General features: G+C 39.3%; 1 protein-coding gene across 2 annotated transcripts in view; it reads left to right on the forward strand.

The window, feature by feature from the left end:
• The window catches only part of kif16ba (kinesin family member 16Ba), a 116,864-nt gene that overhangs the window by 26,464 nt on the left and 66,781 nt on the right, over nucleotides 1-23,619 (forward strand). For both annotated transcript variants that reach the window (XR_007262863.1, XM_020516096.2), the window contains exons 13-18: nucleotides 6,533-6,652; nucleotides 7,636-7,687; nucleotides 10,682-10,819; nucleotides 18,337-18,419; nucleotides 20,722-20,810; nucleotides 23,445-23,498. Coding sequence is in view for 1 of the 2 variants with exons in the window: in XM_020516096.2 (XP_020371685.1) it covers nucleotides 6,533-6,652; nucleotides 7,636-7,687; nucleotides 10,682-10,819; nucleotides 18,337-18,419; nucleotides 20,722-20,810; nucleotides 23,445-23,498 (536 nt within the window). In the remaining variant the exon portion in view is untranslated. The remainder of the gene's footprint in view (nucleotides 1-6,532; nucleotides 6,653-7,635; nucleotides 7,688-10,681; nucleotides 10,820-18,336; nucleotides 18,420-20,721; nucleotides 20,811-23,444; nucleotides 23,499-23,619) is intronic.

The raw sequence follows: 23,619 nt of genomic DNA on the forward strand, positions 1-23,619 counted from the left end.
CCCCCCCCCCCAACCATGCTGGTTGAATGCTAGCAGTGGTAGGATGAGGCTTTTCAGTGGGCATTAGTTTTCCACTTAAGGGCTTCAATTAGCACCTGAGCAGGAAGGCCACCCACAGATCTTCCTGCACAGAACATAAAGAAGTGAGGACTCTGGTGGACCCCCAACCCAAGCCCTCCTTTGCCAAACTGGCCCACCCTACCTTAGAAGTTGTCTCTGGGTGACTGCATTAAATGCCATTCTCAATCTACTTATTTTATCAATTCTGGACTGGTGCCTCCGAAGTAGGCTTCCTGTGTTTTCAGTAATATTTTAAGTTGCGTTGCATTGAATTGAGATGCTAGTTTTCTTTTGAATTCTATTTTTTTCAATAATTTGGAAGAGCTCCAGTGAGAACTAAATTGCCAGCATTGAACAGTACAGTGCCATCCTGACTTGGAAATCTATCCCCATTCCTACACTATAACTGGGTCAAAAACCTGGAATTCCCTCCTTTTAAGGACATTGTGGGTTTACCTACAGCACAAGGACTGCAGCGGTTGAGGAAGGCCACCTTCACCACCACCACCTTCTCAAGGCCAACTAGGAACAAGCAATAAATGCTGGCCTGCCAGTGACGCTTACATCCTGTGAATAACATTTTAAAAACAAAAAAGGCACTTAATTCTGATGTTGAAAGTTGTTTTCCAAACCACACTACCAAATGTAAGTACTGGTTATTTTATTATTACCAGCCCCTAATTCATAGCACTCATAATGTACCGTGCACATCACACAAATGCTAAGCAAACACCATCTCCAACAAGGAAAAATCCATCCATTCACTCTTGATGTTCAATGCTGAATCCCCAGCTCTTGCCATCATGGGGTTTACCATTGGTCCAGTTCAATTTCTGGTCAATCATGTGAAGTTGGAGGCTAGAAATTCAGTAGGGAGCAACTTGTCTTCTATTTCCCTCGTGCCTATTCGCCATCTATAAGGCACAAGTCAGGAGTGTGATGCAACCTGCTTGATTGGTACCTCATCCTTTAACATTGACTCCTTTCACCACTGATGTACAGTGGTAGCAATGTATACCTTACATAAGTTGTACTGCATTTAACTTGCCAGGGCTTCTTTGACAGCTCCTTCCAAACCCATAACCTCTATTAACTGGAAGAACAAAGGGATCCAAGCCAAACACTATCCCCACTTGGACCTATATTAATATCTCTGAGTCACAATCCTGGAACTCTGTTCTGAACTGCATTGTGGGTGCACCTACTCTCCAAGAAATACAACAGTTCAGGAAAGCAGCTCACTGCCACCTTCAGACAATAGGGCTGGGTAGTAAAAGCTGCCTTAGCCAGCACTGTTCATGTCCCATGAGAAATTACAGGAAAAAAAATTAAATCACCAAGTATCCATTAATGATTGCACGCAAAATTGAATGGCAAAGGATGGTATCCAAGAAGTCATCTAGACTATCAATCAATGCAGTGCAAGCAAATGTTATTTTTCTGCAGTGTATTTAGAGAGTAACATGCCCTGCTCCACTTACAAAGCATAACTGTTACTGCACTAATCTCTTTGAATCCATAACTATCATCTTGGCTCCGCCCTTTGCATAGGTAAGACCTATTGAATTACTTTTCCAAATGCTGTTCTTCAACCATACAGTCCATACATCCTCTCCGTCAGAAGCTTCTTGCTGTAATGTAGTGCACAAAGTACATTCATTACTTTGGCCATTCCCAACTTTGCTTCTAACTGAATCCTAATAACCTTTCCATTCTCTACATTCCAAACTATCTCCCACTGTAAATTTCTGTGCATTGTTGGAGTGGCTGAAAGTTTGTCATCAGAAGTAAATATATTCAGATTTATTTTCTGGTCAATGAAATGCTTTTACAATGTAGTCACTGTTATAATGCAGGGCAACCTGGCTGCTCCCACAGTAGCAATGAAATTATTAAGGTGGTCATTTGTTTTTAGTGATGTTGGTAGACGGAAAAATATTAGCCATTTTGAATTATGCTGTGGGATCTTTTACATCCGCCTCAGTTTAAAGTCTCATTGAAAGATGGATGCCTTCCAACAGTTGAGCATTCCCTTGGTACTGCAGTGTATTGTCAACTTAGGTCATGTATGTGAGACACTTGAATTGGTTGTGAATTCACTACCTTCTCAATCACATGTTGACTTCCACTGAGCCAAGGCGGATGTGACACTTTTTGTGGGAGAAGGATGGTGACAAGACATTATGATGCAATTTACAATATCCCCATTATGTACTGTATTGTTAATTTGAAATGGTAATTATTTGTAGAGAGAAAATTGAAGCACCATTAACTAGTTGTTCAATCAATGACTGCAAATAAGATGTGTTTCATGAATTAATAGAAATGATGGCTTTGGATGTGAAATGTTTAAACTCCGGTTGCACGCTAACTGTTTCTGATTTTCATTCAAGCATTAATTTAATAAATTGCTTCCTTGTGAATTTTTGATTAGCTTAGAGAAAAATGTCTGGAGAATCTTTTAGCAGTAGTTTTTAATCAGCTCGTATTTTATGTAGAAACAAAATACTGCGAATACTGAATATCTGAAATAGAAACAAAAGTTTCTGGAACTAGACAGTGGGTCTGGCAGCATCTGTGGGGAGAGAAACAAAGTTTAGTGTTTCAGGTCGAGATGATCTTTTATCGGAATTTCTACAGCTAGGAATAAAAGCCATACCCAGAATGATGGATTTTCAGAATTTCTAGCTTTTTATTTTTCAGATGGCAGTAATGAACTGAGTATCCATATTGTCCTTTTTGGTGAATGTTGAAGAAGGAAGAGCCAGGGAAGTGCTCCTTGATGCCCTGGTCAATGTTTATCCCTTAGTCTACTTTGCTTTTTGGTTGTCTGGCCTTTTTCTCATTTCTGTTTGGGGGGTGGTTTGTGTGAATTGGCTACCTCACTTCCTACATCATAACAGTACAATTTGACAAAACATGGAGATACTTTAAAAAATTTGTATAGAACCTTGGTTAGATCAGAGTACAGTGAGGTCTGTTCATCATATTAGCAAATGGATATAGAGACAGTGGCGAAGATGAGAAAAGATTTAAATGACTGATACCCAGAACTGAGAGGTGAGTATGTTTGAGAAGGATTGGCAGTCTAGATTGCTTTCCTCTGGAGAAGGCTTTGAGACGCTGTTGTAATTTTTAAAGATGCACATAAAAGGTTTTGCTGGAGTAGACAGTGAGAGTTTTTTATTTGATTCATTATTGTCACATGTACCAGTAACAGTGAAAAGTTTTTTGTTTTGTGTGCGTGCAATATGGGCAGATCATACATTACAAAGTGCAAAAGGGTAATAGAACAGAGTCAAGAAATCAAAAGAAGCTAGCTCGAGGGTGGTGATAATGTGGAAACTGATGCTGCAGGGAGCAGTTGAGTCAAATATTATAGAACTATCTAAAGGGAGACAATAAAAATATGTTGGAGGCAGGGAACAAGAGGATGGGGGTGAGGGAGAAAGGGAGAGGGTGTGCTGAGGTAATAAAAGTGTGCACTGATAGTTGGGTAAGGGTGATAGGAGGACTGTGAGGGATACAAGACTTTAGGTTGAGCCAAATTGCTTTATGTGCCCTGTAGAATATACATAACGAGGACCTTGTAAAAACCTGGCATTGTGAAATGATTTGTGTAAATGTAGGAGATTTTACTTGTATTTCTAAAGGTCAACTTCATTTGGAGGGATATTGAAAAGGGTGTGCATCGTTGGCACAGTCAGGCCAAAGGTTTTCAAAGGATGACAAAACCAAGCAATTTAGAGAGCACATTCTGAAGTGCATCTTTATGACAGTATTCTTGCTTGTCTGTCAAATCCATAAATTGATATTTTTCTTATTGCTTTGTAATATCGCTTCAGTATTAAAAGAATATGTTGCAGAACCAACCGGGGGCAGACATTTTTGGATACAGTATTATGCAATGAGAAAGGGTTAATTAATAATCTTGTTAAATTTGACAAACCTGAGGTAGTTACTAGCAGTGTTGATAAGGGGGAACCAGTGAACATGGTGTATTTGGATTTTCAGAAGATTTTTGATAAAATCGTAAAGGCAAGATTAGTAAATAAAATTAAAGTGCATGACATTGGTGGTAATGTGCTTGAATGGATAGTGAGACTTCTTATGAGAAGACTAGGTCTTTATTTTCTGATGTTTAGAAGAATGAGAGGCAATCTCATAGAAATTTAAACATTCTTAGTGATAGACAGAATAGATGTAAAGAAGGATGTTTCATCTGGTTGTGGGGTCTACAGCTGGGCGGAGGGGGGCACGGTACAGTCTCAGAATATAAGGCAAGCCATTTAGGACTCTGAGGAGGAACCTCTTCAGTGAGCATGGTGAACCTTTGGTATTTTCTACTCCTGAGGGCTGTGCAAACTCAGTCAGTCTGAGGCAGCAAGAGATTCCTAGTTAATAATGATATCAAGATATAGGGATGCCATGAGAATATGACATTGACAAAGATGATCATCAATAATCTAGAATGGAAGAGTAGACTTGAGGGGCTGAATGGCCTACATCTGCCACTGTTCATATGAAAATTTTAATTGAATTCTGTCCAAGTCTTCATTTACCCGTGGATTAGTGAATACTCTTACAATTTTCAATCAATATTTTGTTCTTCAAAAAATTTATTTTGGAAAAACCCAAATGTTTAGATTCCTATATGCTGTATTGAATTATAAAATAATAGGAAGTTTTTTACAATTATCCAATTTTAATGAGCCAGATCTTGCAAAAATGGGCCATCACCCATCAAGCACTCTTCGAGTTCACCCTACACCCTTCAGCTCAAATGTAATTTGTGCTGTAGCTAACTGTAAATGAAAATTGATAACTGCAGAGAGATTCATTTGACATTGAATTAGTGATTATCCTATCATTAAGGGTATTTACAATGTTACTTCCCAGCCCTAACTTTCTATGGAGAGTCTAATTGGCAACCAATGTGCTAATCCAGCAAAATCTCAAAGGCTATGAGACATTCTCTTCGTACAAAGCAAAGTGTGCTATAAATCAATGAGCAACTGTTTACAATATATATTGATGTCTCGGAAGAAGGAAGTGAATCTGCTGTAGTCAAATTTGCAGACAAAAATGGGTAGGATGGCAGGTTGCAAGAGGGGTACAAATGATTTAGAGAGATGAATACGTTATGAGAGTAGACAAGAAGTTGGCAAATGTAATATGAGGGAAAATGTGAAGTTGTTCATTTTGAAAGGGAGAACAAAAGAACAGAATATTATTTAAATGGAGACAAACTGCAAAAAGCTGCAACCCAAAGAGACTTGGGGATGCTTGTGTACATACACAGAAAGCTAACACACGGGCAGCAGGTAATCAGGAAGGCTAATGGAATGTTGGTTCTTATTTCAAGGGGGTTGGAATGTAGAAGTAAGGAAGTCTTACTGCAAGTATACAAGATGCTGGTGAGATCACATCAGGTGTACGTTGAGCAGTTTTGGTCCCCTTAAATAAGGAAGATATTGAAGGCAGTTCAGAGAACATTAGTGAGGTGCGGAGGCATTGTCTAATGAGCAAAGACTAAACAGGCTGGGACTCTGCTCACTGCCGTTTAGAACAATGAGAAGTGACCTGATTGAAACACACAGAATTGTTAAGGGGCATGACAGAGTAAATGCTCAGAGGATGCTTTCCCTCAGGAGAGTCTAGAACCAGAAAGAGAGAGAAATTATTGATCATGAGAGAAATAAAGGGTTACAGGGAAAATGCAAGAAAGTGGCCATAACGAATGTTGGATCAGCTACGATCTTATTGAATGACTGAGCAGGCTCAAGGGGCTGAACAGCCTACTTGCTCCTCTTATTTCTTATTGCCATATTCTGGTAATTCCCAATTCTCTGTATCCCTTGATCCCTAAATTTGCTATCTTAATTGATACCTTAATGGTGTGTCATTAACCCAGATTTTATTTTTTCCCCAGGAAGATTTGTCCTAACATTTTTAGTTTTGTCATGCTCGCTTTGCTCTCCTCTTGTGATATTCTGGAAACCTGCATGATCTTGAAACCCTGAGTTCTCACATACACTTAAGCCTTCAGAGGCAGGCACTGTTACAAGTACTCCCTTCGTCAAGTTAAATTGTACAGCTCAGTTTCATTTATTGCCTTGTAACAATGTCAAATGTTTAAAATTGCTGATATGATAGTTTACTTTCCTGCTTGCTATGCTTTGCTTGTCATGTTCCATCTCAGTTAAGTTCTGATGTATTGTTACTTTATGAATATGAAATTTGAATCCCAGCTGGATTTACTTAGGTAAACGTGACTGAATCACTGCAAATTTGACACAGGAATGTCACTTATGATTCTGTTGATAATTGGATGTGACACGGTGTAGATGTAACTAGTCTTGTTATTAATAAAATTATTTATGATTTGTCCTCTTATTAACATACATGCACTCTTTGTTTTACAAGTAATAACTGTCTAGGTTCGAGCATTTAATCTTCATTCTTCTTTTAGGAAGAAACCTTAGCCCTCCGAAAAGAAGGAATTGGTGTGGTTTTGGATTCAGAGTTACCTCATTTGATTGGTATTGACGATGACTTGCTTAGTACTGGAATTATTTTGTACCATCTTAAGGTAAGAATGTCTCGTGTCATCCAGACAGTGTTATTTTGATCAGATCAAATCAAAAGTCAGATACGACCATTTTAAAAGTATTTTGCTGTGTTGTAAGTTAAATGTTGCATGAACAACAACTTCCCGGATTACCTAGGTATGACAGATGAGCTTGTACTCAAAGTCCAAGAGCAAATGTATTTTTCCCAGAATGAGGATTTGCTCAAAACAATATAGTAACTGCAGAAAAGTAGCAGGAATTTCTTGAGGCAAAATAAATAAACATGAGTTCTATTGATTTTGAAATACAAATACCGAAACATTTTCATGTAATAGTACTGAGAATGATGAAATAGGGTTTTTCTGCTAACATTGTAAATGTGCCAGTGAAGAAATACACATCTTTGGAACTTTGTAAAAATCTGTAATACATGTAATTTTAAAAATGCTGTGCTTTATGCATGCAATGCTGTGACCATTCAGAGTCTCCCTGCCTCGTTGGAGTTTAAACAGCTAAGATTGATAATCAACAGCTCCTGCAATATCTACATATCAACCGTAGTTCAGTCAATCAATTTTCTTTACTCATGCTGTACAAATTGTTTCTTTCTAAGTTTGGTTTCTTGCACTGCAGTCCTGATGAGTGCAATATTAAAAAAACTTTGACTTTGTGTCCCTTCTTAGCAATGTTTTAGTTTTGTTTCACAAATATTTGTTTGAGAAACAACTACAGACAAAACAAATATCTTTGAATAATGTGTAAAACTTCAACAAAAATGATTTTCAGGTTAGATCAATTTGATCTGTTTTAACTGTGAATCAAAATAGTTAGTTATTGTAAATTGACATTATATCATTATTAGTTTTATATTCCATACTTCTAATCAAGTTTTTGGTTATATTGGGTCTAGGACATCAGAATGACTTGATGCCTTACTAAAGTTATGAACTTGATTGTTATGTTGATTTTTTTTTTTCGCTGTAACTGACCTTTCTTTTAATAGGAGGGCAAGACCTATGTTGGACGAGAGGATGCCACTACAGAGCAAGACATTGGTTAGTTCATCTATTTCCCTTAATGACTGGCATTCCAACATATCGGAAGATTTTGTTACCTTTGCACTTAACTTTTCCAATGCTCTTCAGACCAGTCTCAATTCTTCCAATTTACATCAGTCGGATGAATCAGAAAGTGCTACTGTCTATGTCCTAACTTGTGTCATATCGACTTGCCTGTCACCATTGTGAACAACCTGCAGTGACTACTGGTGTAGCAGAACTTCAATTTAAAATTATTCTTGTTTGCAAATTTCTGTGTAACATTGTCCTCATTCTTAGCTCAACACTCCCTACTTCTATAACCTCTCCAATTCTACTTTCTGGGATCTTTTGCCTTTTTGCATATGTCCAGTTTTAATCTCTTCACTGTTGTTGGCCATGCCTTTTAGTTGTCTGCATCCAATGTTTTGTTCATAGAATCCCTACAGTGTGGAAACAGGCCATTCGGCCCAACAAGTCCACACAGCCCCTTCGAAGAGCATCCCACCTAGACCCATTCCCCATGTCTAGCCCACCTAACCTAAACATCCCTGCACACTATGGGCAACTTAGCATGGCCAAAACCCACGCAGACACAAGGAGAATGTGCAAACTCCACACAGATAGTCGCCTCAGGGTGGAATTGAACCTGGGTCCCTGGCGCTGAGGCATCAGTGCTAACCACCGAGCCACTGTGCTGCCCTCCTTCTGTGGAGGATTCCTCACAGCTCCCCAAATGCAGACCATCTCTCCCTAAACCTTTGCTTCACGTTGCCCGTGCTATGCTGTGTCCTGCTTCGGCAACCCATTTGTCCCAAGTTTCAAATAAACACTGTCACATGAAGAAAGAATGACCTGTTTCAGAAAATGGCTTGCTTTTGTGCCCGCTACAACACACTGGCATTATTGCAGTTTTATATCAGCAGGTAACAGTAACCTTTCTAAGGCCTCCTCGTTCATTCGGCAGTCAACTGTTGTTCAACTGCATCGATCTGCTGGCCATAACTCAGTGCAATACACAGGAGGGAGAGCTACGCAGTGTCTTCGGCAGGAGATGTTAAACTGAGACCTGTCTGCCCCTCAGATGGACGTAAATGACTCCACCGTCATTATTTCGAAGAAGTACAGGCATCTGCACTCTGCTGTCCTGACCAATGTTCGCTCTTCAAATCATATCACCAAAACACTGGTATCCAATGCAATTTGTAAAGAACTTTGCGTCTCCATCACTCTCTCCAGAATCCCAGGCTAATGCTGTGGGGCATAGTTTTGAATCCCAACATGGCGGTCAGTGGAATTTCAATTCAATGGAAAAGATTTAAGATTTAAAAAAATGCCGGTCTAGTGGTGACAATGAGACTGTGGTCAGTTATCATTAAGGAAAAGGGTGGTTTGCTAATGTCCTCCAGGGAAGAAAATCTGGTATCTTTACTTGGTCTTGCATGACTACAAAGCCATACTAATGTCAACACTCCGAGAAAGAGTCACCAGACCCGAAACGTTAACTCTGTTTCTTCCTTCACAGATGCTGCCAGACCTGCTGGGCTTTTCCAGCAACTTTGTTTTTGTTCCTGATTTACAGCATCTGCAGTTCTTTCGGTTTTTATTAAGCCATCTCAATGTGTTTGACTTGTAACTGCCCGTGGTGAAAATTAGTGGCTAGTGACGCCCTCGTCGTATGAATAAATTTTTTTAAAAAGGCCATTTGGCACCTCAAGCCTGCTCCTCCATTCAATAAGATTATGGCTAATATGTACGTTTTGCATTCCATTGTCTTACTTTATCCCGATAGCCTTTGATTCCCTGCCTAACAGAAATCTAGCTGCCTTTGCTTTAATATTCAATGACCCTGCCTCCACTAGCCTGGGGAAGAGTGTTCCAAAGTTGCACAACCCTCTGATACAGGAAAAATATCCCACCATCTCGCTCCTAAAAGAGTGATCCTAATTTGAAATCTAGTTCTGCGTTTCCAGCAAGGAAAACATAATTTCCGTATCCTGTCTTGTCTTTCATAATTCAGTCGAGTCATCCCTCACTGTTCTAACCTCCAGTGAAAACAAGTCCTATCTGTCCAACTTTTTCCTCCTTCAGGTATCAGTCTAGCAAGCAACCTTTTAATATATTTGCATCACTACTTTAGTCAGAAACACCAAAGCTGCACACAACATTCGAGGTGTGATCTCATTAATGCCCTGAATAACTGTAGCATAAAATCCTTACTTTTGTAAGTGTGTACTTCTGTATTCAGTTCTAGTGTAATAAAGTATGCCATTCCATTAGCTTTCTTAATTACTTGCTGTACCTGAACACTATCTACTTAGTGATTCCTGGACCAGAATACCTTGATCCCTTAGTTCTTGAAATTCTGTATTTCTCTAACTTTGTTCTTGTGATTCCACCATCACTTCACCATTGGCGATTTTGTCTTTAGCCACTTCTTGCCAATCCATACTCTGGACATCTCTACATAAATTGCTGTTTATTTTCACCTATTTCTCTTGCTCCAAGCCCCTTTTTTTTTTGTAACCCATCTATTGAACTAACCTTTAGTAATTCCTAACCTTACTGTTTTGGTTTGCTATTCACTTTTTCCAGTGGGACATTTTACTTCGTTAAAAGTGCAGTACGAATACCAATTGTTGGTAGGAATATTTCATTTACATTTTGTTTGTTTTTGAGTCTCTCATGCATGTTAAATGTTGTTCTCCTGAAGTGTTTTGAAAGACTTACTCTTTCACTGTTTATCCTAGTTACAACACACTATGATGTCAATAAGATTGTGTTTTTCCAAATTTATATTGTAAACTTGGGACTCATTCTGTCTAAATTTGACTCATTTATGGCCATTTCATTGTTGATCATACGACTTGTCCTTGCATAAAATTAATGTACTATTCAGAATAAACAAATGTCTTGGACCGCTGTAGTATTTACTCTGAAAGTGATGAGAACTATCTGTGGAAGTAAATGTTAGTGAGACATAATCTTTGTAGTTATCATTTTGTCTTGCAGTTCTCCATGGTCTTGATCTAGAAAGTGAACACTGTATCTTCGAAAACCTCAATAACAAAGTAACTGTAATACCACTGAATGGTGCACAGTGCTCAGTCAATGGAAATCATATTGAAGAAGCTACTCAACTAAACCAAGGTAATCTTGTTTTTTAAAAAATATGCTTACTTAATAACTACTACAAACAAAGCATTAATCAACGGCGAGGGTGTCAAGACCAACATTTGTCGTGCACATTGCCTGTTTGTTGCCTAATTGCCCTTGAACTGACCAGCTTGCTACACTATTTGAGTGTATTTAGGGATCAACCACATTGCTGAGAGTCTGGGCCACATGTTGGCCAGACTGGGTAAGAACAGCAAATTTCATTCTCTGGATCAGATGGTGTTTACAGCAGTCAATGATTATCATGATCACCATCACTGATGTACAGCATTTATATTCAAGATTCATCAATTGAATTTAAATTCCAACAGCTGCTGTGGTGCAATTTGAACTCTTGTGCCCAGAGCATTTTCTTGTGGCTTGATTACTTTACAGTATTATTTTGGGATTACTACTATGCCACCATCTCCTCCTAATCTAGGCAGCAACGTGCCAGCCAGAGAAAATCATGGAGAAATTGTTTAATGTTCTGGCTAGATCATGCCTTCAGTTGTACATTCTTGAGGCTAAGGGCTCAAAGTCTAGAGCCGTTAAGTTACGTGGATTTGCCACGTGTGGGTGAATCGTACAGTACAAAAGAGGTTCTTCAGCTCATTGCATCTGTTGCATCAAAAATACAGTGTGAGCTACAGTAGTTGTGTGCTAATCCAAGTATTTTGAGGTTTCCTGCCTCAACTACCCTTCCAGGCAGTGCATTCCAGGCGCAGGATGAAAATATTTTTCCTCAAAACCCTCTAAACCTCCTTTCACTTTAAAATTATGCCTCCTCGTTATTTACCTTTTGACTATGGAGTACAGCTGCTTTCTATTCAGCCTGTCAATGGCCCTCATTATCTTATACACCCCAATCTGCTCCCCTCCTTAGCCTTCTCTTCTCCAAAGAAAACAACCCGAGCTTATCCAGCCTTCGTAGCTGAAATGCTCCATCCCAGACAAACATCTTGGTGAATTTCCTTTGCAACCTCCTCCTCCAGTGCAATCGCATTCTTCGTATAGTGTGGTGACCGGAACCACGCAATACTCAGCTGTGGCCTAACCAAAGTTCTGTACAGCTCCAACATAATCTCCGTGTTGTTATAATCTATGCTGTGACTGATTAAAGGCAAGCATCCTGTACATTTTGCAATAAAATATGTCAATTCAAATTTTAAGATGTTATTTTCTCCTTCTATCATGTTCCCCTGCCACCATATCTCTAAAACTGTTATCCTCATAATTATTCAGGTTTTATTTAACCTGGGTTTTATTTGTTTTGTTAATCCATCACTCAAATCCTGTGCAAATTACAATTTATTTAAAACCTTTGATGTTTGCCAATTCACATAACCCAAGCTTCCTCTCCTTGTAGAAAGCTGGCTTGAAAAATATTTGTCCCCCTTCAATCCTGTCATAGCCTTTCTGCACCCTGCTTTCCTCCAGTTATGTATGGCCTGTATGCACCTTCTTCAAACAGGCCTATCATAATTATTTTTTTAAACTGACTTTGGTACCCATATTCAGGAACTTCCTAACCCATCCTCTATCACTTCTAATACTTGAGATAACAAGGTGTAGAGCTGGATGAACACAGCACGCCAAGCAGCATCAGAGGATCAGGAAAGCTTACGTTTTGGGCCTAGACCCTTTCTCTCAATCACTTTATACTTATTTCTTTTCGGGAGATGTGGATGTCATTGGCAAGGCCATCCTTGATTGGCTTGAACTGAGTGGCTGGCCAGGATATTTCAGAGAGTAGCTGAGAGTCAACAATATTGCTGATGATCTGGAGTCACAAAAAGGCCAGACCAAGTAACTAAAGGACATTAGGTGAACCAAATAGGTTTTGGGACAGTCAGCAATAGTTGTCATGCTCTCCATGATTGAAACTGGCTTTATTTTCCAGACTTCATTAGCTAAATTCCCACACCTATCATGGTGAAAACCTATGTCCCTAAAGCATTAGCTAATGCCGCTGGATTACGAGCCTGGCAACATTACCAAGGTACTTCTATCTCTCCCTTGTCAACTCTCCTGCTTGTCTTGACACTTCCCTTCCTGATTTCAAAAGCTTAAGCTTTTTTTTAATGTTTTATTACATCATCTCCTCTTGCTTACTGTTCTATTAAATGATAGAGATAGTAGGTTATTGTTTATTGTGAGGGAAATTGAATTCAAAATGGAGAGATTATGCTTCAGTTATACAGATTGATGAGGGCACATCTGGAGTACTGTGCACAGTATTGGTCTGTTGGCAGTCCTACTTAAAGGAGTATGTAAATATGTCGAAAGCAGTTTAGAGAAGGTTTACTGAAGTAATACCTAGAGTGGGCGGGTAATCTTAAAGGTTACCTTAGAGGAAAAGTTGGATAGGCTAGACTTGTATCTGCAGATTAAGAGGCAACTTGATCCATCCATGCAAATTTGGAGGCGTCTCGAAAGGGTGCATTTTGAAAGGATGTTCCCTCTTGTAGGAGAATTTGGAGCTGGGGTCAAATTTCATAAGTAAGGGATCACCTATTTAAAATAGATATCATCAATTTTATCTGAGGGTTTAGAGTCTTTGGCATTTTTTTTAAAAAAAGAAGTGGAAGCAGAATTTTTTTAAGCAGAGAAAGATCCTTGATAAAGGGTGAAAGGTTATTGGACAATATGAAGGTCCAAAGATGTGCAGGTTATGTGGATTGGGCATGTTAAACGTGACTATATTCTGTAACTATAATTGAAACAAGTTGCTACCTCTGTTTTTCTTGTACTTGTTTTTTTCTCCCCAGGATATTGGAAGAGGTCTTTTCTTGTTTTTGAGTGGTACTGTGGGATTTTTAACATTCATTTCAGTCACTCGTGTAGTACTTTAATGTCATGTACAGACTTTAATGTCATCTGAAGGCTATAGTTTCAAAAATTTCAGCATTGCCCCAATACAGCACTTCAATGTCATCCTAAGTTATGCTGCAGTCCCAGGGAAGGTAAGTTCTTTGATTCATAATGCAATGTTTGTACTAGGGTTTTTTTTTTTGGTTGGGTTTTAATCCAACATTTTCCTCTAAGATTTGGTTCTTCAATATATTCTTTTGGGAAGACCTTATTTTTACTGCACAACACCATCAGAAAGCACGGCAGTGGCAAAAAGGAGCATGATTATCAAATGTAACCATGTTTACGTGATCTAATATTTCTAACAGATAAACCCAGTGCTTCAGTGGGGTGCAGACAGGCAGCAACAGAGCAACTGTCTTACTTTTGAATCTGCTAGGGGTTTCTTTCTATTGGCTTCAAATCCTGCCATCCCCGCTACCTGTAGTCCTTATTTTGTATGTACGTTGTACCAGTTTTACGTAGCATTGTAGCCGATGCCCTTGCAATTACAATATTGTCAATATTAGAGCAGAATAATGATTAAAATCATTTTTTCTGCTGGGGACATTACCACCTTTCTATATGAAGGACATGCTGCTACATCTGGTCAAATTTGCGTGGTAGGAACTTTTACAGCCTTCTGGACTTATCGCTGAGTTCTGCAGTTTCATATATAAACCCTAATGTCAGTTTGCTTTTTTCTTTGCTTATGGTGTTTTTCCACTGTCAGTTTGTGGTATACTTGCTCTTGGCATATCTTTTTTGTTTGTTTGATTCTTGTTTTGTCCCATCTATATTCCATTTAGCCCAGGGAGAATGAACTGTCCTGTCACGTGGCCACTCCTGCCTTTAAACCTGTCGCAGACTTTCCTTTTCTCCTTTCCTCATCTCTCCCTGGTTCAGAATCTATTTTATGTCCAAATTATCACAATTCTGATGAAATGTCACAGACTTGAAGCATTAACTCTTGATTCCTTTTGTACCCAGATGCTGCCCAACTTTGAGTTTTTTTTACTGGCTCTTTATCTCGGATATCCAGCATCTGCAGTATTCTGCTTTTCTATATGGGATATGCATTGGTTTGTGTGAACATTGATCTATGTGTCTTTTACACAGTCATGATGTGTTTCATTTGGGTTCACTGTACTATAACCCTGAAGGAAATGAGTCTGGACACTGCAGATTACTGCTGTGTTCCCCATGGTAATACCCTGGCTAGTCAGTCTGGCTGCATGGTCTGTGTTTATTCAGCTGATTAAGATCGACAATTAACAGTTCCTGCAGCACTCTGTCAACCATGGTCCATTCCGTCAGTAGCTTCTTCCTGTGCTGTACAAAATGATGCTTATTTTCTAAGTTGGTTTCTTGAGCCCTAGTCCTGATAAATGCAAGATAGAAAGCTCTGATATCTTGTTCCTATTTAGCAATGTTACAGTTCTCTATTTCCTCCAAGGAATTGACATTACACCAGATCTTCTTGCAGTTTGCACCATAGCACAAGGAGATAAATATGCTGCCTTCGTTTGTTTAATAATTGCTGAGGCTATTGTGGATTTTACTTTTTTTCTGCCCTTCAGATCCCATGCAAAAGAACTCTTGTCTGTGGCATCAGCCCCTGGGGGTCCTGTGATGCATATCAGTGCCACACTGTTGCAATCCATTAAGAGCTTCTTAAGGGAGCCAAGTAAAATCATACAGTCTAATCAGTTTGTATAATGGCCGACGTCCCTTTTGCTGACCGTAATTTTTGCAGGACTGCTTCTGACTACAGTCTCCATGGCTGCTCTGAAGGTTCCTGTGACTTTACTTTTCCACCTATAATGCTCAAGTTTTCATTGTGCTCTGATCTCCTATTCTTGGATAGATATTGACTTTGATGGCAGGTGAAAGTACAGAGATCCTCTTCCCTTTGTGCTGCTGTTACCTCTTCTGACTTGGGCACCCTTTGCCATCTGATACCTCTGCTGATAGTGTGTAACCACACTATCATTTGGTTTAGGATGTGGGTGTCCCTGGTCAGGCCGCTTATTGTCCATCCCTGACGGCTCTGGAGAAGGTGGTGGTGAGTTGCTGTCTTGAATTTCTGCAGTGCTTGGAGTATAAGGATACTCACCAGACTGTTAGGAAGGGACTTGCAGAATTTTGACCAACCCACTAACAGTGAAGGAATGGATATATTATTCCAAATCAGGATGGTGTGCGAGTTCAGAGGCATAGTGCAGTTCCATTATATCTACTATGTTGTCTTTCTCGTGATAGAGGTTTCGAAAGAGTTTTTGGTGAGCTGCTGCCTGAGTGGATGGTGTACACTGCAGTCACGTTGCATTGATGATGAAAGGAGTGAATGTTGAAGATGGTTCAAGGGGGTGCCAATGAAATGAGGCGCTTTGTCCTGAATGTTGTTGAGTCTCAAGTGTTGTTAGGTGAACCTATCCAGACGAGTGGAGAGCATTCCATCGTGCACTTGTGCCTTGTAAATGGTGGGCAGGCATTGGAGAGCTGAGAAAATGAGTTACACACTGCAGAATTCCTAGCCTCTTCCTATAGTTTAATGTGGAAATGTTATGCAACTAACTGACAGATCAAAAATTAAAGTCCATTCAGCCAGATAGAATGCAGATAGAGGGCCCTCGTTTCATGGCTTTCAGAAGGAGGAGTTGGAGAGGTCACACTCTTCGGCTGTGAGGTGTATTTTTACCATTTTCAGGAGGAGTACCTCGATACTAACAGTGGGTGGTAAAATTGAAGGTGCTTCCCCATTGATGCTGTCAGCAGTCAAATTGGAATCACTTCCAAAAAACTGAAGATATAAAATAAAATTTGTGTAGAAGAGGGGCGTTGAATAGGATGGTCTTGATGCCTCTGGTATTTTACCAGTTGTGTGGTAGCTACCAGGTGGCTCGCTTATCCTTGGGCATCCGAGAAGAGTTATTGGCCACTGAAGAGCAGCAGAGGACTGCAGCCCCAACAGTCATAATTTCTAACCCCCACCCACCCAACATGTGTGCCCCATAAATATGGTTTCCAAACCCCTCAATGGGGCTCGGCAAAGCTGCCGTGATTCAGCTTTGAATCCAATGCCTATGTTGCTGCTTGTAGTGGGCTGTTCTGTGACAACCACCGCTCACCATCTGATTGGCCAGATGTTCTTAGAGGCAGTGCCAATCTTTGAAAGCACATGTCTTTCCATTAATAGGTTTGTAATTAAAATAAATGTTTCACTTCTTGGTCGTAAAGTTTTATCATCTGAAATTTAGTCACTGAACAAACAGTCAAACACCAAGATTTTTGTATGATTAGTTAATTGTAAATCCGCACAAAAGATTATCCTGTTCACAGTTGTGACAGCAAAGCACAGTAACCATCTTTTAAAAACAGTTTTAATTGACTAGACTATTTGTCAGTATGGCCAAGGTTATCCTCAGTGTTAAGTTCTTTTTTATGTTGGCTCTGCTGGATACATGTTAACCTGATTTAAATTCATGCTGTGAATAGTTCTGAACCAGCATGCACATGCTGACACAAATTAAACACACATTTTAACTATATCAAATGAATTCTTTTGTCAAAAGTTGGTGGATTTCTTTGTTGAATTTCACTGTCATATTAAGTGGGTTGGAAGTTAACCCAGAAAGGTTGAATATTTTTGCTTCTCCCCCAGGAACCTTTAGGTTCCTTGGCGATCTCATAAGTGCAGTTTAATCTAGAGAATTGATGATATGCATTGCTACATCTTAAGAACAGATTGTCTCCTTAAATACTACACTTAAATAGACTTCACAGATTTCTGTACAACATTTGCATGGCCTAATTGCATTGACACAATCCTAATGATTGGCAACATAGTTGGCAAAGTTGTGACAAAAGTGGAAAGCTACAAGTACTCCTTATTTGTAAGGGTGCTATAGTGTACACCAGCTTATAACAGTGTTATGAAACCTTTTCAACTCCTTCAATGTTTTGAAAGTGCCTGTGTTTTGATGTAAGATCAGAAAATAACTTTTAAAAATATTTTTCAACAATTTTACTGTCTCATAATCAAAAGACTTGCTGACAAGGATTTGGGATTACTTCCTAGCTGTTATAAAAATCTGTATATTTGCAATTGCAGATTCTTCTGTATCCATTTGAGCATATTTTGATATCTTTTGATTATGTAAGACATGAACTGCATGTGATCGAGTATTCCAAATCCTGCATTCAATATTCTTTACCCTTAAATCTGTTCCTCTTTAAAACAAGAATGCACAGTGGGCATTAAACAGTTGTATTATATTGCAGTCTGTCCATCTTGCACTTTCATTTAAGTGTCAATGCTTCTGCCACCAAATAAGTGACTTGAGTATTGAGAGTAGACAGGTTGATTTTGAATTGTCTGTACTTGCCAGCAAATAAATTATTTTCTGTTTGTGATACTTAACTTCATCTGAAAGCTGTTGGTTGCCCTGTACACAACTTGAGGAAAAGGACAGGTGCTATGGTTTTGTGTTTAAAAATAAAAACCCTTTTGGTTTTTGTTAATTTTGTGATGTCCAAGGTCAGTTAGTAAAAATACACTTAACTCAGCTATGTTCACCAACAGAATTTTTTTTCAAAGTATTTTGGTAAATCCTGGGAAACAAAGGAATTGAACTTCTGTCTTCCCTTTCTTAAAGGAGCTGTCATACTCCTGGGAAGAACCAACATGTTCAGGTTTAATCATCCTAAGGAAGCTGCTAAACTCAGGGAAAAAAGGAAGGTATGTTGTGTGGTTTGGATCTTAAATTTTTACATAGATTCAAAAAATAAATGTTTCATAAGGTAATAACAAAACCATTTTAACAATTTTTTTGAACTTTAGGTCGTCTGAGTCACTATATTGATTTACTGTCTAAATCTTACCCTTTTGGTTAGTTGATACAAATTTAAATTTAAGCCATATTTAAGTTTTCTCGATTGAGATCTTAACTAAATCATCAGGAAGTGTAAAGGAAAGCAAATATTTTGGCTGGGAATGATTGCTGCTTTAGCAAGCATGCTCAGGACAGGACTAAGGGGTTAGAATTCAGTAAGATGTCTATTGTATGCAATGAGGATATATTTCATTTAAAGGACACTTAGATAACAGCATGAATAAGAAATGTTCGGAGGGATATGGACCAGGAGCAGGCAGATGGGATTAGTTCAGTTTGGGATTGTGTTCGGTATGGACTGGTTGGACTGAAGGGTCTGTTTCTGTGCTTTATGACTCTGACTCTATAAACTTTAGTTGAGAGAATGTCAGACTACCAAAATAGCTAGGATAACTGGTTTTAAAATTTATTCCTTCATGGGGTGTGGGTGTCAGTCACAAGATCAGTGCTTTTTTTTCCCCATCCCTGATTGTCCTAGAGCTTGGTGACTTGCTGGACTATTTCAGAGGGCACCTGAGTCAACAACGTTACTGTGGTTCTGGAAACACATTATAGGTCAGACTGGGTGAAGATGGCTGGTTTCCTTCCCTGAGGGAATGATTGTGACCAGGGCTCAAACAACACTTGGGTGATGGACCAATTCTCCCTTTTGAAGCCACCAGGAAGATTGAATCATTTGGGCAATCAGTTGGAGAAAAGTCTCCCTCATATGTAGAATGGGCAGACTTGTTGAAGCAGTGATCATCCAATCACTGGCTAGTTTCCTCCTGAGGTTGCTGCTCATCGGCTCACTAGCGAGGCTATCGTTAGCAAACTTGCGAGAGGAATAGCCTGCAATAGAAGGAGCACCAAACATTGAGAAAAGTAAGTGGCGGCAGTGAAAAGAAGAGGTTGTGGGGGCGGGGGGCTGCAGTTAGTCGTTTGTTAGGGAACGGAGTTTTGTTCGGCGAGGGGATGGGCTATGAGGGTTGAGGCAAGGATGAGGTTGGGGAGGGTGTTATTGAAGGAAACTATAAAGGGAGGTTGAGAGATGTAGGCAGCTGTAGGAGAAATGGGAGAGCACGGGCTTATAAGTAGGATGAGGGAGAGAGGCTGCTACTGGAAAGGATGGCTGCTGGAAGTTTGGAGCGAGATCCATTTTAAAACCTGTCAACAAAGGAATACTCCACTAACACAAAAAGTTGAACTTTGCTAAGGCAATTCATTTCTTAAATGAATGTGGAATCTCTAGGTAATGCTGCCTAAGTTCAGGAACAGCTACATGGGAACAAAGTGGTGGATGCTATTCTAATGAGCATGTGTATATTATTGTTAAACTTATGTATGAGATTTAGATCTGAGATGCAGAAGGGTCCTGCCTGATTAAAATGCACCTGCTTTGTATATATGTGGTTAAAAACACATTAGCTATTTATGTAGAATGTGTGTTTAGTGTGTTGGCTTTTTGTGTGTAGAAGTGGATATCACATATTTTGAAACAAACTTAGGTTGAGAGATGGTAAGAACTGCACTTGCTGGAACCAGGGATAACAGTGTGGAGCTGGAGAAACACAGCAAGCCAGGCAGCATCAGAGGAGCAGGAAAGTTGATGTTTCGGGTTGGGACCCTTCTTCAGAAAATTAACTTATGCTGTGGTCTTGTGCCAATTGAAATACTGGGTTTCCAGGAAATCTGTGCTTTCCTCGTGTGCTGTGATTTTAATTTTAATAGCCATGATTGAGATGTGAGGGGCTTAGACAGTGTAGACAGGCTTTTTCCCTTTAGTGGAGGGATTAATGATCAGGGGCACATATTTAAGAAAGGAACAGGAGGTTTAGAGGGAATGTGAGGGCAAAAAAACTTTACTCAGTGTGATGGGAATGTGGAACTGACTGTCTATAAGAGTGGTAGAGACTGAAGCCCTCTTAACATTAATGAAGTAAGTACATTTGTGATACCAAGGTATACAAAACAATGGACCAATAGTTAGGTAGTTGTTTCTAAATGGCGCAGACTTGATGGACTGAAAGGTCTTTTTTGGGTCATATAGACCTCTGTGACTGTACTCAAGTCCTGTTGATTTTTATTGGCAATGTTGATATTGAGTTAAAGATCACCAACTTTATCTGTCTGTGCCATTGCAGTTTTATCTGTTTTGCATTTTTACAGAGTGGACTGCTGTCTACCTTCAGTTTGTCTATGACGGACCTTTCTAAATCCTGTGAAAATCTTTCAGCCGTCATGCTTTACAATCCAGGGTAAGATGAAGAGGAAAATATGCTCTGTTAATACAAGAGCAGTTTTCATTTTGTTACTAATGAGTAGCATTAGATTTTGCTGTCTTCTGTTTTGTCCACAATTCCAAATATCAGTATAGTGAGATCTTGCAGATTTCTGTCCCCCATAATTATTTGCAATGACAATGTGCACTGTTATTGTTTTGTAATAAAGACTACCCAAGACCCTTTGCAGGAGTTGCAGTACATGAAACTGAGCCACGTAAGGAGCTATTAGGTTGGATGACCAAATGAAAGGTAGATTTTAAGGAGCATTCTAAAGGAGGAGTGAGCAAGAAGTAAAGCCAGAGGCAAATTCCAGAGCTTGGTGTGTTGGTATCTGAGAACACTGCCACGATGGTGGAGGGGCAGTGATGCTCAAGAGTCCACAGTTAGAGAATTGCAGATATCATGCAACGTTGGGGAGCTGGAGGACAGTACAGAACAGAGATGCACAAGGTCATGGAGGAATTTGAACAAAAGTGAGAATTTTAAAATTTAGGAGTTGCTATTCTAAGAACCAAAGTGCTTCATCATAATGAGGGGTCATGAGTGTTTCTTAGTACAAATTTGGGAGATAAACAACAGTTTCTGAAGTGTTCAACTTGATTGAGCTTGCTAGGTGGGAGACCAATTGGGAAAGCATTTGAAAATACCTGGAAGTTTCAATTCCAGATAAGAGGTTGGAGTGGAGTTGTGCAATATGACAGAGGAAAAGGTTTTCGTGATGGAGAACAAATGGAGTTAGGAGCCCAGGTGAGTGTCAGAGAGAACCACAAAATGTCCAGTTCAACCTCCGATCGTAGTCAAGGCGCAGGTAGCTAGATCATCTGTCAAAGAATTGAGTGTGTAACAAGGATAGAAGGCAAAACCCAGAATTTATTGGAGAGGGACAAATGGGATAAAAGAGATCTGGATAGCATCAAATTTCATATCCTTACTTGACGGAAAAGAAACTGTGGTTATAGAAACAGGCCAGAGATTGAGACCTGTACTTTCATAATATAAGAGTATTCTGTGTTAAAGTCTCAGTTCCTGTGATTGATGTACTACAATAATGGACCAGTGTTGACCCACGAAATCCAATATGCAAACCTCAATGTGCTGTTGCTCATAAAACGTCCTTACCTTTTATAAACCACAATTTTTTCCCCATCTTAAAGGTCAGGTTAATATTAATTAAAGTCTTACTTCATTATATATTCTTGTTACTTTGGCAGAAAGAGTCCTTTACATTAAGTTGGATACCAGATATGAGTTATTTTATAAATGGAATCTGATAAATTTGATCTCTTCTTAATTAATCTCTTTTGCTTTCACTGCACTTCCCATGGCAGTCTTTTCACAATAAAGGGACCCATTTGCCTAAGGTAGTGATATTCCATTTGTATTTATTGATTGTGATGTCTGCATGAAATTAGTTTACTAAAAATACACGGGGCATGTTCTGCAGATTTCTTTCCTTTATGCTGTCAAATGCACTAATTTGGATATCAAATATAGTTCACACCTGGAATTATCGAAACAACATTGGAACACTACTTAAAATATTACTAGAAGACTGTATTATAAGGAACAACTTGCATTTCTCCTCCTGCAAAAAGTTCTCAAGGTGCTTTTCAAGAATAGCTCAGACAGAAGTTGGTGAGGAAACAAAGTAATGGAGAAGCGGAAAAAAATAAAATAATCTAAGCGCTAGCTTTTTAAGGCAAGAGGTAGGTAAGTGACATTGATTTGGAAAAGTGTTTTGAACAGCATGGATGCAAAGACTGAACAATCAACCTCCGATGGGTGTGGTGAACAGGGAAATCTGCAGACGTGAGTTGGAGCAAAGGGCCATAGGGGCTTTCTTGTGTAACTGGATAAAATTTTCCCAATAGAGTGGGATGAGGCCATGAGGTATTTGTGAATGAGAGCAAGAATTTTGAAGCCGGTTATCTCAGAACTGTTGAAGGTCAGTGCCAGTTGTGATCTGCTGGATCTAAAACGGTCCTTTGTGCTGGAGGCGGCCTGGGTGAAAAACTTTAGATTCCAGAGCACAAAGCCACTAATTTGAGAATTTGGGTGAGAGGAAGCAAAAAAGCTTATTGAAGTAACGAAGGGAAAATGTAAGCTTTGAGCATTGAAGGAATTTTGGATTTGGGAATAAATGACAGTGTCCCGTAGGTTGGAAAAAGCAGTCTTGGTGGATTGGATTTGAAATAGGAAATACAGGTCATGATCAAAGAGAGCACCTGCAGGCTTAGGAATGGAACTGGGTGTGAACTGAACCAGATCGATTCTATTTTCCAAACAGAGTTAAAACTTTCTACAATTCTGCGCAGATCAATGTCATGTAAAACAATTATTCCAGACTTGGTAATGGTGATGGGAAAATAAAGTGTAGGTGTGGGTATGCAGGTGGAAACTGAGCCCCTTCTGGCAGATAACTCCAATGGGCTGTGTATTTTCTGTTGGGTAAGATGATCAGTAGGTATTATAGACAATGTCTATCTGCCAAAAGGTAAACCTTATTTTGTGCATCCTTTTTTTTGGCACCATCTGAATGAAATATTCTTTTATTTGCAGTATGTTGATATGTGAGTACCTCTGTTAATCTTTCTGAACTTTTACTAGGCTAGAATTTGAGAGACAACAGAGAGAAGAGCTGGAAAAGCTAGAAAACAAGAGGTAAGAACCAGCATCTTAGAATTGCTACAGCACAGAAGGGAGAGCCTACAGCCTGTTGTGATAAACTGCCCTCTATGGTCTCCCATGTGCTGGCACATTCTTATCACATTCTGATGTCTTA

Source organism: Rhincodon typus, chromosome 9 (genome assembly GCF_021869965.1).
Source record: "Rhincodon typus isolate 14 chromosome 9, sRhiTyp1.1, whole genome shotgun sequence".
Taxonomy (NCBI): Eukaryota; Metazoa; Chordata; class Chondrichthyes; order Orectolobiformes; family Rhincodontidae; genus Rhincodon; species Rhincodon typus.